This window comes from Lepidothrix coronata, unplaced genomic scaffold (genome assembly GCF_001604755.1).
Source record: "Lepidothrix coronata isolate B3197 unplaced genomic scaffold, Lepidothrix_coronata-1.0 Scaffold85, whole genome shotgun sequence".
NCBI classification, from domain to species: Eukaryota; Metazoa; Chordata; class Aves; order Passeriformes; family Pipridae; genus Lepidothrix; species Lepidothrix coronata.
The window spans coordinates 1602570-1616771 of record NW_016690265.1 but is presented as its reverse complement, the minus strand read 5'-3'; the positions used below and the strand labels follow the sequence as shown (position 1 = coordinate 1616771).

The window sequence follows — 14202 nt, the reverse complement described above, 5'->3', positions numbered from 1 at the left end:
AGCTGTTTAAGGAGGTAAGATATAAATATTCAAGCTTTTACATACATTACAAGACATTTTCTTCCAAAGACTTACTGCAGGGTTTCTTATTTGTGATTTTTGGTTTTTTGTTTCCTAGATAGCTTACCTCTTTTAAAATGGACAGTATTATTTAGGTAGCCTTTAAGGAAAAGGTTTAATGAATACATGCAGTTAATCTTAAAACTCTCTGAAGAACTGAATAAAAATACAGTTGATTTTATGTAAGACTTCTGGTTTTAATTTTAAAGTTATGTTGGATGGGGCTTTGAGCAACCTGGCCTAGTGGAAGGTGTCCATTCCCACGGCAGGGGGGTTGGAACAATGTGATTTTTAAGGTCCTTTCCAACCCAAACTGTTCTGTGATTCCGTTAATGGTGTGAAATGTGGGACACGTTTCTCTGGAGCGTACCTTGTGGTGCCCACCTTTGGTGAGATGATTTAGCTCACGACATCTAGCAGAAGGCTAACTTGACCCAAATCCAACCCTTGACTCATGCGTGAGGTAACGCTGTGATGTGGGAGCCGGGTTTTCCCTGGATTAGCGAGCTCAGTGGGCCGGGGGCTCCAGCCGCCCCCACGCTGGGTGAGGGCACAGGAGAGGCTGTGAGGGCCATGGCGCCCTCGCCGTGAGGGAGCCGCGCTTTGCCCCTCACAGGAGCGCGGGCTGCAGGACCCTTCGCCTCCCCCTGTAACTCCCGATCGGCTTTCCGGCAGGAACAGCGCATTTCTGCCTTCCCCGCACTGGGCTCTCTCCCGGCTATGGCACAACACGGAGGGCGCCTGCGCTACTCTCGCGTTCCAGGAGGCCGGGCCGCGCCTGCGCTGGCGGCGGAGCCGGAGCCATGTTCGGCCGCGGAGCCGCCGCTCGCCTCAGCCATGTCCGGCGGGCAGCGGCGCCCGGGCGGCGGGGATCCGGCCGGGCTGCGCAGGTGGGAGCGGACGCGGGGGTCGGGGGGACCCGGGGCGGGCAGGCATCGCTCCCTCGGGGCGCCTCTGGAGCTACCGCGGCTCCGCTGTGGGTGTGGGCGGGGGGGTGGTGGTGCTACCCGTCCCAGGGCGCCTGTTCTGGGGCGACTCCGGGAGGAGCTGCTGGAGGGTTGGGATCCTCTGCCAAACATCCCCTTTTCTCCTGCGCCCTCGCCTCCCGTGCAGAGGCTGCCTTGGTGTCCCTGTCGGTGAGGAGTGAGGGACCAGCAGCCCGGGCAGGGCGTGGGCTCGGACTCGGTGCCCCAGCCCGGTGGAGGCACTGGGATTGTCCTCAGGCTGGCGTGGGCGGGCAGTGCGAGGCAAACACTGCAGTGTTTGTAAAAGGTCAGCATTTTCGCTTAGCATTTCCTCCTGCATTTTCAAACAGTGGCCTGTGTTGTCTTGTTGTACGTAAGCTGGGGTGCATTTTTTCCCCGCTGTTTCTTTCAAGTCCTTAAATCGTGTAATTGCTGTTGAAGGCTGTTAGAGGAGGGTTTTATCCATCCACTGCCTTTGCAAAAACGGAGCGCGTTGGCAGTGTCCTTTTGCCTGGATCCGCGATTCGGAGAGAACTGTCTGTGCTATGTCTTGGTGGTAACTCTGAGCCCTCTGGGAGTGGGAAACTCCCAAAGCCGGTCGGGGTGGAGGAGGAAGGGAAGGAAAACATCGGTGGTTAATGCAGGATTAAAATATCAAAAACCTTCCTTTCCTCTCACTTGTTGACTTAAGCCACGGAGACGTGGCACACAAAGAGCCCTGTGTTTGCTGTTTGTTGCTCACACGCACACAGGTACAGTGTGTTTGCTGTGCAGAGCCTGCAGTACCAGGTCGTTCTCCCAGGCAGGTGGTGAGGGTGGATCTACAGGTGTGGTCCTTGGCCCAGGAGCCAGGTCTGGTGTCAGCAGACGCTGTGGGGGTGTTTTGTTTAGCAACCTGTCATTTAAGAGGTCCAAGCCCCCAGAACTGAGAAGGAAAATGTAGAGAACTCTTAACCCTTAAGCAATCTCTGGCTGTCCCGCCGGTGTGTTGCAAAGCAGTAGAGTCAGGTCCTTGTTCCTTATGAGAGCTCTGCACTGTCTGGTAGAGGATTTCCTGGGTAAAAGTGTTTCCACGTGAACATTTGACCTACTTCTGCTTAGCCATTTTGTTTCCATGTGTTGAAGTGATGTTTCTGCATTTGCCTTTTCCATGAGTTAACTACTGAATGGGACAGTAATTGTCAAATAATGCATTGCTGACAGAGGACAGTCTGAACTTTGGCACAGGTCCATAAACCCTGGGGACACTCCTCAATTAGGGCTTTTTTCCCCCCACCTTTTTGTTTGCAAATAGAAAATATTTTTTGTTATCTAAATATTAATGGTTTATTTGAAAATTCTTATGTCCTAATTGCATTAGTCAAAGGCCTTTTCTCAGCAATTGCATTGTCTAACACCTTTGTTAAGTTAGCGTTGCCTGAATAAGTTCTTGCAAATCACATACCTGTTTGCCAAATCAGATATTTGTCTGATATTGTCCATATTTGTTTTGTATAGGCAATGTTCAGTGACTACCAGGGACTTGATTTCAGATGAAAATTCTTGTTTTCTAGTTCTGTGCAACATCCACACTCCTGGCACCAAGAACAGGAATGTAGAAGCTGGAATGATTCAGATTCTTTGGTGTTTGAGGAATATCAATGTGAGCATTCAGACCACTGGCTGGAGAGGTAAGGAATAAATGTATTCTTTAAACGTGTCCTTAAATCTTCACTTTCTTGCATTCTTCTTTAGGACTCAAGAAAAGCTTGGCCATGATTAGATTAAATGTTTTCTAATAATACAGTAGCATGGAGCTAGGAAATTAATACCTGCATCCTGCCAAGAGACGACCACCCATTTTGTCTGATTGAAATACAAGCCATAATATTAGCAAGTATTCCACATGAAAGGGAGAAATGGTATATACTGAGGCAGTAGTCTAAGCTCTTTATTGCTGTAGTCTTCAGTATTAGTATAAAATTCCCATTGAAGCCATATGCTGTTACTCTCATGCTTTGCCTATGCATTTATGCATGTAAATGTGGGCAAACCATCTTTGTCTCTTCACTTGACAGTGCACTTGGTATGTTCAGCTGTATTGCAGTTTTTAGTAAACACTTTTTCTTTTTTTTCGTAGTCCAGTACTAAGAACAATTTGAGATGAGATAAAAGTTTATACGTAGGTAATTCTAGGAAGATTTTGCTTTGCTTTTGGATATTCCAGACTAAAGACAGAGGCAGTGGTGTCTTAATGTGGAGGAAGTGATTGAGACTGGTATATTAATGTCTGACACCAAGGTGAAAAGTGGTGAGTGCTTGGATATTTGCAGAAAACCGAGCAGAATGTAAGTTAGAAGAGAGGAAATATTTTACTGAGGGTACATGAAAATTGTTTTTTTTTTTTTACATAATTCATACATCTCTGAGTATTACATTGTATGGATGTGATTGTAATTTCTGATGGCATGTTTAATATTGCTTTGTTAATAAATTAATTCTTTGAAGAGCTTAGGAAAGCCCTTGTATTCAGGAGTGTTTTCTATGTCTTTGATGCTGTCATGAAAAATACTAACTATGTTTTGAGTGTGGGTCTAAGTGGATGTGCCAGCAGCATTTTGTGTTTCTCTTTTGCTGAGTAGATATGTTCCTTTTTAGTGTGAAATCTTTACTTCCTGTGTTAAAATGACACTGTCAGCATGGATGGTAGTTTCATCTGTTGATGTGAAACTATTTATGGAAAGTAAGACTATAAGCTCAATCTACTTCTGTATTACTTATGTTAAATGTTGAGGCACTAATGTTGGCAAAAGAGGGCGGACTGAAAGGAGAAGTTTTCAACACTTACATAAATGGAAACTGTATAATGCTGTAATTTTTTAAGTTAATGAGGAAGTAGGTAAGTGTTCCATCTCTTGGAGAACATCAGTGATACAATTGATAAGAGCTTCCTGACTGCTTTTTTGGCTTTGCACAGCAAAGTTTGCATTTTGAAATTATGATATTGGGATATGATATCATCGGACAAAATACTAGTTCTGCTCACATGATGGATGTTTTTCTATTTCTTAAGCATCTCCCTGGTCCTTTACAAAGACCTTAGCTGACAACGGAGAGCAGCAACTAGACTAATTTTAACCTCAAGTAATTCCATGACTTGGGATATCTGATGGAATTGATATGTCCAGAAGGTCTTCAAGTAGTAGAGAGAGCTGAGCTGAAAGTATTTTAAGAGATCGTGAGGTGTTGTGACAGGAGATTCACTTCAAGACCATTTTCTTTCCTTGCAAAGTAAAACTGATAATCTTACATCACTGCTGAAGGTGACTTTGAACTGGAGTAGGGGCATGCCCGTGGTTTTATGGTTGTGGAGCTGGTTTTGTCCACTGTTGAAGTTGCTGTTCATTAAATATGTTACGAGAAGCAGACATTCATATTGAATTTCCTTTATTTTCTAGCTCTACAGCACCAGAACATTCTAGGTCTCTTTCTAGCTGCCCCAGCTGGGAAGGTAGAATTGAAGAAGGCAAAACAATGAGGACATCAAATAAAAAAATGACAAAGTAAGTATGGAACAATTACTAAGTATTGTTGCGTTGGTTTTAGCAATAGCCATCTGATGATCTCTGACTACTTTACATGCATTAAAGAAGATTTGAAACACAGCCAGGCTCTTTCATATTAAACCTGAAGGAAGCCTAAAGCAGAGAGTAGCACTGAGGAGTTTTATCTCAAAAGCTGCTTCTATAATCATTTCAGATTCAGGTTTGGTTAGCACAACTTTCTCTTCTGTAAACTAGTGAGGTAAGGGTTGTGCTTACTGCCTTACAGAGTACTGCTTACAGAGTAAAATACAGGAAGTTCTTGAGTTTTTGTTTATATAACTTCTTGTAAAGCTCTTAAGGTTCCTTTCAACCTAAGTGTAATTTTTGTTTTCAAGTGATTCTGCTAATCCAGCTGAAAGGGAAACAGATGAAGTGGTTCTGAGGAGAAGACAAAAACAGATCAATTTTGGAAAGAATACCCTTGCATATGATAGATACATTAAAGAAGTTCCAAAGTAAGTTGCCTTGTTTTGCAGATTTCCAAATAAATTCTTTTTTGTTCCTGATGTGTGCATAGATCAGCACAGAGCTTTAATTCTCTTTAAATTCTGTTAACAGCAAGTGAAGGAAACTTAAACCAATTGATGTTTTCAAGAGAAGTCAGGTATTTTCTGCATATGGGCAAATGTAGCTAGGGAACATTTAAAGCTAAATGTTCCCTTTGTGCACTGCTGTTGTTAGAAGCAAGTATACTTTAAATAAATCCTGTATTAATCAGCTCCCTGTGATTCTGGGGAGTGTTGCTAGGCTAGTGTGAAGTTAATTGGTACCAGGAAATGTCGTCTTTGGATGAGGACTGTAACACAGTAGCATGGTCACATCCTCAGTAATGTCTTTTTCTTCAAAGAGTCTTGGGTTGCTTTGTGACAGCATTGTTACAGTGTCTCCCCAGTGTAGGTTCTGTCTCAGTGGCTTCCCGTCTCAGCTTGGTGTTCTCCCTCAGCTTAATGGCTGTGGGATGGGGCAGGGCTGAGTGGGGAGAAGAGAAGGCCTTGAAGTGCAAGCACTGGTCAGCAACAGCCAGAAAATAGTGTGTTATTGGCACTGTTTTAGACATAAATCCAAAACACAGCACTGCAGGGATTGCTGTGAAGGAAGTTAACTCCATCACAGCCAGACTCAGTACAACACTGAATACAAAGAAACTGCACCTGATTCAGGAAAACTGAGTACAAGTAGCAGGAGGTTAGGCTGCTAATGAAGGGGTATGAGTTATGCTTCTTCAGTTTCAGACTTGTCCATGAGCAGTAGGAATCTGCTTTTAGCAGCTGTCAGAGTACTGGGCTGGATGAACCTCAAATCTGACTCAGCGTGTTATTGTTAGTTGTTGCTTTTGTGATCTATTTTTGACAATGTTTTAGAATAGACACTTTTCAGTTAGATATTTAAAAATAGGAATGTTTTATTTATTAGACTACTGATGCCAGTGGGATCTGATGGACTGAGAATTTTTTTTTTTTTAAGAATGAAAATAATGGTCTGAAATAATAAATGTTACTGTGTATTTACAGGAATCAGCGAATACCAGGAGTTCATCCTAGAACTCCCAACAAATTTAAGAAGTACAGCCGTAGATCCTGGGACCAGCAGATCAGGCTGTGGAAGATAGCACTGCATGCCTGGGATCCTCCTGCTGAAGAGACCTGGGATCTGCAGCCAGTGTGTGTAAATGGGTGAATTAAGCCAGGCATTAAGGAATTAAGGAGGGCTCTGTATGTCCTTTAGAGCATTCCTGACTGGGAGCAAGGGAGGAGATCAGGCTCAGAAGTGGGAGTCTCCTTGAATGCCTTGTTTTCCTTTTGAATTCTGTTAGTCTTCAAGAAATTCCCATTACTTAGTCTAAGTTCATCTTTAATCAGGTGTTCTGGAGAGGGAGGCATTTGGTCTGTTTGCAGTAGTACATTCCCTTCCCCTGTGTACTTACACTGGTGAGCACAAGGTCACATTATTTTTCTAGAAAGAGATAGGCAAAAGCAGAAATTTAATTACTGTTCCTTGACTTTGATAACCTTTCCATCTTTGATGCCAGCTCATACTTTACAAGATTTAGAATAGTAAATTAGGGAGGAAAAGAGTGAATGGAATTCTGTTGGCTCTGTTACTGCACTGTGTAAATAGTTTTACTCTGTTGTAATTTGACCTATGGTGGAAGTTTTTACACCATTTGGATGTCATATGGGATGAACTGTTAATTGTTACCACAGCTTAACTGCTGTCTGCTTGGAGCAGTAAGCCAGATGGGCTGGTTTTTAACCCTTTTTTTTTTCATCCTGTTTTTAGTAGTACAGAACCCTCAGGCAGTTCCCAGGAATGGTTCTGCAAAGATCAGGATGTTTCTGCCTCCTTTGTGTTTGACGAAAAGCAGAAGAGAAATGAATGTGAAGACGAATGCAGGCAGACTGACTACACACCTGAGAGGTATGAGATGAAACTTTCGTGGTTAACTTGGGGAAATAATTCAGTGCATGTCGATGCTGTCAGGTTTTTGTAGGAAATGTTTTCTGTGGAAGAGCAGTTAAAATGCAGTTGTGGAGTTTGACACTTGATGTTGAATGTAATCCATCAGTGGTACAGAGCACTGAATGAGGACAAATTACCAGCACTGCAGAATTACATGACTAACAGGAGGAAAAGCCAGTGTTTTTTCAGCTTCTCTGTTTATACAGTGGGGTACTCAGGTTTCTTTGACCACCATTGGCATGTGCTGAAAGTAGGGGAACTTTTTCAGAAGCAGGAGTCACCATCCTTAATAGTATTATGCCTGTTTGCAGAACAGCAGGGAGACTGACAGTGAAGCACTCTATGCACTTCCCTGTTTACTAAGTTATCTTGTCCTGGGGGAGGATGTGTGTGAAGCTCAAAATGGTTCTGCTTCTAAGCTGCTTCTGCAGTTGTGTTCACATTCCATAATACAATGGCATGGTTACCAAAAATTGAGCCATTTTTTCTGTGTTCCTCTGTGTGCCTCAAGAATCATACCTCAAAAAGAATCGTCCTATGTAGCATGTGCCATTATTTAGCAGAACTCTGATAAGCATTTCAGCACAGGTGAAAAATGCTATGTGTGTAAAATCTGTGTCTTATTTTTGTAGTCCCTGTTCATCCGATTCTTCTCCAGTATGGAAACGCAGAAAAAGAAATAATTCTGAGTCCTCTGTGGTTTCAGAGAGCAAAGCCCCTTATGTGCAGATGTACCACACACTGGAAAGGTATGAAATGACTCTCATTTCCAAACATGGAAATTCATTGATTATATGAACTGACTTTTGGAATATGACTGGTATTTATCCCTCCATTTGTTAATATCTTTAATTTTATGTAAATGTGTGTGCAATTTAATGAGGAAGGGAAATCATGCCAGAACAATTGTGTTGTATGATAGCAAATATTTACAGAGGTCCGTTGCAAAGATGAAGAAAATTTCAGTGTCACAAGTCACAGCACAGAGGGGAGGGGTTTTTTGTGTGTAGATTTAGGCAACACTAATATGTTGCTCTTAATTTCTCTTGGACTGCTGAAACTCGCTGCCTGTTTAATTATTACTAAGTTACATTTTCTCTGTACTATGTGTATTAAATGTACCCCTTAAGGGATGTGAAAAGAAGCTTTGTGTATTTTGATTAAGCCTTTTCCTGCCTTGTGAAAGATGGTGTGGAAGAAAATGCTGGTTGGAACAACAAGGAATTGGGTCACACAGCCTGGGACTGGGACAGAGGGAGGTTAATGTTAAAAAATGAATAATACAAGGGTAGAGTTTTTCAGGCCAACACCTTTATTCTAAGTTGTTCAAGATTTAAGCTACTTCTGTAGCTATTGGTATCATATTTCCTTTTTTCTCCTTTCTTATCTGCTGCATAAGAAGTCTTCCTACAACTAAGAAATGATAGCCTGTGTAGAGGAGAGCGTGGTTTAACTGTACAAAGTTTTGTCAGAACCACCAGAAAACTTGACCAATCATTTTAAGTTTTTCAGGGGTTTACCAGACTTTCCACACTAACCTTAGTAAAAATGTTTATACAGGTTGGCTTTTTTCTCTCTACTTATTCCCCCTTCAGAAAAATTAAGAGGAACTGTGTTACAAAGGTGCATGGACTCAGACCTTTTCATTTTATTTCCAGCCTTACTGACTCAGGACATCAGGAGGCTTTCTCAAAATGCTCAGAGTGGGAAGCCTTTGGTGAAGATGATGAAGTAATGACAGTACAGCAAGGTATAGAAATAACAAGGTAAATACCACAAAGATTATGACAGTATTTCTGTTTATTGCTTATGCTGTGAAGGTGCCCTTCGCTTTTCTTCTTAATCTTTTCCTTCATTGGTTAATGCTACTTTTTTTTCCTTCCTTACATTTCCTCCAACCTGTGATATGTTTCGTTGTTATTTTTGTTCTTTGAGTTTACTTGGCTTTTTCCAGTCTGACTCTCCATCTGTTGCTTTCTGCTGCGTCTGCCGTTAAGTAATGCCAAAAGATGAGCCCCTTTCATGGTCTTTGTCTTAGGAAAAGCAGTGGCAGTTGGCAGAGTTGGTCCCTGTGGTTGTTACTCACCTCTCGCTTCCTCAGCCTGGGAGCTGGAAGCTTCCTCTCTGTCTCCTTAGAGGTTGTTTTGTAGCTGACATCACCGATAGTTATTTGTTTTTATGCAGTGACCCAATTCCAGCGGGTTGTTCTTCAGGGTTGAACAATCCGAAACAGAAGAAATCCAAGTTCTTTCTGCCTGACAGCAAAACTTGCAGAGACACAGACTGCAGGCTGGAGAGGTATGAAACGCAGCTCATCAGTCAGGGTTTGGGGGTTGTTTTGCAGATTAATTTAGAAGCTTTGTTGAATAATGCTGTATTTCAATCCAAGCCTTTATTGTAAAGATAGATTTTTAATTTTTTTTTTTTTTTACTGTTCTTCTTAGGGATGTGTTGGCCAATATTTGTTGTGTGGTAAAATTCTGTCCTTCTGTTCTCGTGTTACAGTCTGTATTAGAATACATAGGTTGTAGCCCTATTTAATGTAAAAAGATTTAAAAGGTTACCATAATAAAGCCAGTTGGTCTTTGGTTTGTTTTTTTTTTATTATTTGTAGGCTTAAACTTTGTAGCAGTTTCTTGGAAGGACATCGGTCAGAATACCCTGAAAGAGGATGGGGAAGTGCAAATGCTGAAGATACAATAATGAGGAAAAAAATTTAAATACCAAGGTGAGTTTGTGCTGGCTGCTTATTTAACCTATTCTGTTTTAGTAGCCCATCCACAGTATCATTCTACACAATCAAACTGTTCAGTTCAAGCAGATCTTATTTTATTCCTTTATTATATTAGTATTTTATCCCATCCTCTTGTATTTAATGCAGCACCTGAATGAAAAGATTTAACGATTTACACCTGCTAAATTGAAATATTTATCTGTCAGGCAGAAAATGTGTTTTATCACTCAAAGGAAAAGTGCCAGTTTTTTTAATTATTGCAGTACCACCTTTTCTGTCTCTTCATATTTTTGTAATGAAGTCACAACTTTGAGTTTTGCAGCAGTAAATTTTAGTGAAAACTTCCTCTTGGACTGTAGATTCCTGTGGTACATTAATAGGATGGGTAGTAATCTTGGGTCAAATACGTTTTATTAGCAGGGAATCTTTTGTGTAATTAGATTGCCTTTGATCTATGTTTGGTGCAGGCTTGGAAACGTGGACTAAGATTTAAATGTTAAACAGTGATCTTTGAATATTTTGCACAATAAAACTCATTAAGAATATGGCACAAAATCGGTTTTATGTTCAGATTTTGCATTCTAACAATAGGAGGAAAAGGCAGATAGAGCTTTTAAAAAAGCTGATAGCATTTTTCTTTTGATTTTATTGATTTTTAATTTAAACTCTTTGAGCATGAGTAAGATGTAATATGCATTCACTTTGGCAAAGTGCTAATTCAATATTTGAAAATATCTAGTCTCTCTTTGTATATAGAAGTATTGAAGAAGGAATTTCTCCTGTGACAGAAAAAGACTTGAAGAATAGGGATGTAGTCTGAGATCAGCAGATCAAGTCTTGGAGAACTGGTGCTGTCATGTAGGATCTGCACTGCAAGAGGAAGAGATTTACAGTCAGCAAACGTGCAATCAACACAAGGTGAAATTATTCAGGTAAAAGAAGCATTTCTATCTACATCACACTTCAGAGCCTTTCTGGTTTCTAGATAGTTGATATTCAGCTGTTTTGCAGTGGTCTGCACTGTAAATGAGGCTCAGTTAAGGAGTGTATATTTTCAGGGGGTTTGTAATCACTCTAATTGAAAAAATATCTGTGTTAGATATAAAATGTACAAAGTGAATTAAAAAGCTTCTTTCTGGAGCAGCACATTGGTTTCCTGGGGTGCAAAGGTCCGTATTTAGAGTGACACGGCCTTTAACCATGGCTTTTAGGTGTGGTGAGCTCTAACTCTCAAATGGCAGGAACTGTATCTGTGGAAGGTGAATCTTGCTTGAAAACCAGACAGTGGGTTACATAGTGGAATTCCACACCACCTGCCTTTTTGTTAAAATAACATTTCTGTCTTAAACGGGAAAAATAAACGTGGCTGTTTTGGAGCGCAGCTAAATGTCTGTAAATATGAATGTACCTGGTTCCTTTCTAGGTGAAAACCTTAGTCAGCAGGACACCTAAGATATGGCAGTAATTCATTAATTAGAATTAAGAGAAAAATGTATTCTATGAATTAATAATGACATTTAGATGAAAATTTTGCGATGGGTTGGGAATGGTAGGCTCAGGTGCTTCCTCTTCTCTTTCACAAATACTTCAGGAATATGTGAGGTATTTATAAAATGCTGTTATATGTTTTTTTTGTTTAGGTTTCTCCAGATCTTTATAAGGATAGATTGTTTTCTACAAGCTGTGCCTCAAGTGTAAAACTTCAGATTTCATGAAGCCTGTGCTACAGTGACAATGGATGTTCCTTAAAGCTTTTGTGAGAAAGTTTCTGCTGTCCCTGCATTTGCAGGTGACATGTGCATCACATTGCAAAGGCTACTTCAGGTGATGGATCCTGCCATTCCATATGGAGATCTTGCTCCTAAATGTTACACCAGGGAATTGGTTCAATATTCAGTCAAACTGAGGAATGTCAGCCCTAAAACCAAGGAGTCCCTTTGCTTTACTGGACCAGAATTGTACATCCAGCCTGAAGAACTGCTTCAGAAGAATGTAGATAATTTCAACCTTTCTCCAGTTGTTAAAGACAAGCTGTTCAGAACTTTTGGAGTGGGTGGTCATCCATTTGGCCTGTTTATTGTTCTCTGAGATGTATTAAGATAGCATTTCCCTAAGCCAAGTGAGAGAAGAAAAAGGAAAAGGGGATAGTTTATCAGAATCAGATCCTTTTCTTGAAGGGGCTGAGTGACTGTTAGAACAGTAGCACAGCTTAAATACCCAGATTTTGCTTTTACGTGTTTTGCAGCCTGACCCAAAGACCCAGTCTCCTGTTAAAGAGTGTAAGAGGATGATTTCAGTGCCTGCTGTTCCTACAGGAACTGGGGGTGAGAAGCAGTATTTGCAGATGTGGAGCTGCTCTTGTCCAGTCTGAGGGATGTGATGGTGTTGGGATAGGTTCTCCTTTATTTTGCTCTTCTGGCACTGTGCTCAGAAGATTGAAGTGAGAGCTGCAGCTACAGTGATTTATACAAAATTTATTTGCCAGTTACAGGAACTTTATAGTCCTTGTGGCATTTTGTGTAGCATGTCCTGGGATACCAATGTCTGCTAGAGCTGGGAGTTGTCTCTCTGCAGGAGTTTGGTTTTGCTTTTTTGCCACAGTCTTGCCGTGGGGCTGGCAGTACCCAAGGGCTAAAATCCCATTGTGCTGCTGATTTGAAAGTAAGCTGCTTCCCCAGAAACTACTCCCAGTTCCAAAACGTTATTTCCAGGCGTGCTCAGGCATTTCTCCCAGCACAAGGGTGGCTCAGTCACACACCACGGAGCACAGAGTGTGTGTATGCAAGGGACACATCTGTACAGCACTTTTTTTAAGAAGTAATATTTAGAACCTTGTTGTTCCAATGTGCATGCTTCCATGTGGTTTATGATGATTGTAAATAAGGGAATGTGTCACATTTTTGGCTTTTTGCCTTTATGCGGAAGAATTAAAGACTTTAACTTTAAAAATCGTTGTTAGTCGGCTTTTGCTGTTATGTTTTCAGAGTTTGATTATAAAAGGAATATGTGGGTTCAGTAGTCCTTTTTCATTTGTTTTAGGGTGTTCTGTTTATTTTGAGTGGTGTCTTTGGTTTATTAGCCCTTGCTAAAAGAGGGAAAGAGGAGTCTTCAGATATTAAATCAGACTCTTGAATGCAGTTCACAGCTCAGGTTGTGTCCAACCCCTCAGTTTGTATTTTGGCGTCTTATCTTGAACTTGTGTTTAGGGTGTTGTAACCTAGTGGGAGGGAGCAGCTGAAGCCCCAGCACCTGTTATGCTGTGAGAAAGGTGTCTTCCTGGAGAAGATGGAACTGCCAGGTGAGAGTAATAGGCTGTCGTGAAGTACTTAAACTCTGCTTAAGTATTTAATGAGTATTAAGAGCCCTTAAGCTTTTGCCTAAAATGGACAGGGCTTGCAGTGAATTTATGGACACATATCCATAAGAATTGTACTTCAGCAGTCCTTAACAGATCTTATATTTCTTGGTTGAAGATACCTAGACTAGAAATAGAGTAACTAACCTGCCTGTGGCAGTGAAATTTTGGGTTGATCTGTTCACTAATCCAGGTTCTGTATGCTTGGACAAGGAAAGGAATGCTGAGCAGGTGAGGTTTGAGGTCTGCTAAAATCATTTCGTGCAGTGCTGCCACTGGATGTAGGATCACCACGTGTTCTAATTATTAACAGTAACCTCATCAGTCCAGACAGCAGCCAAAATTGGAATGCAGCCTGTCCATGCACTTGTTTACCTACCCAAGGCTATTTTAGAGTCTACAATTGAGGTATGTGAAGCAGGAGTCTGGCACTCCACCCCCAGTTTGTATTTGATACCCTTCCTTTAATTTTACCCAACTTAATTAAATCTCCTTTGTCTAAATCTGTGCTCAGTTTGTAATTAAGCCAAAATACACCCTGAACTTCACCAGCCAGGTTTAAAGTATTTTGTGTTGGCATGATTCCATTGTGAGGATCTCCTTACAGATAATACATTATCTGTGTCTGTGGAAACCTTCCTTCACTGGCAGTTCTGAAATGCCATAGCTCGTGTGTACCTTTTGTTTGTAAAACTCCTGCTTTGAGATCACAGTTGAGGATATCTCCTCCCTAAATTTTCCGCTGTGGTGTGAAACTGCTTTTCTGAAGGATTTTTATTGCTGACAAGGACAGAAAGATGCAAGGCAGCTGCAGTCCCTGAGCTGTGTCACAGCAGATAGTTCTACTGGATAAACTGAATTTAATTTGTACGTAGCATTATGCTAAAAGCACTGTGTGGCTTCCAGACTGGAGCTGTCCTGTCTGGCTTGCTTGGATGTGTTCAGGTAAACATGCTGTTCCAGTCAGCTTATCTCAGAGCCAGGCTGAAGGGAGTAGACTTTGTTTTTACATATTTGGAACCCGTGCTGTACTTCAAGCATGTC

The 14202-nt window shown here is 41.3% G+C and overlaps 1 protein-coding gene across 4 annotated transcripts; it reads left to right on the top strand.

Annotated features, from left to right (window-relative positions):
* Positions 1-860: 860 nt before the first annotated feature.
* LOC108500167 (histone RNA hairpin-binding protein-like) lies at positions 861-12743 on the top strand. Of its 4 annotated transcripts, none has more exons than XM_017820812.1 (12): positions 861-950; positions 2579-2695; positions 4463-4567; positions 4945-5064; positions 6121-6270; positions 6893-7027; positions 7702-7818; positions 8728-8835; positions 9254-9367; positions 9684-9797; positions 10543-10735; positions 11444-12743. In XM_017820812.1, the coding sequence occupies exons 1-10, from the start codon at positions 898-900 to the stop codon at positions 9787-9789; spliced, it is 1125 nt and encodes a 374-aa protein (XP_017676301.1). In that variant the 5' UTR covers positions 861-897; the 3' UTR covers positions 9790-9797; positions 10543-10735; positions 11444-12743. The 4 variants fall into 4 exon arrangements, with proteins under 4 accessions (XP_017676301.1, XP_017676300.1, XP_017676299.1 ...); XM_017820811.1 differs by having other exon boundaries at positions 6890-7027; positions 10592-10735; XM_017820810.1 differs by having other exon boundaries at positions 6890-7027; positions 10560-10735.
* Positions 12744-14202: the final 1459 nt, after the last annotated feature.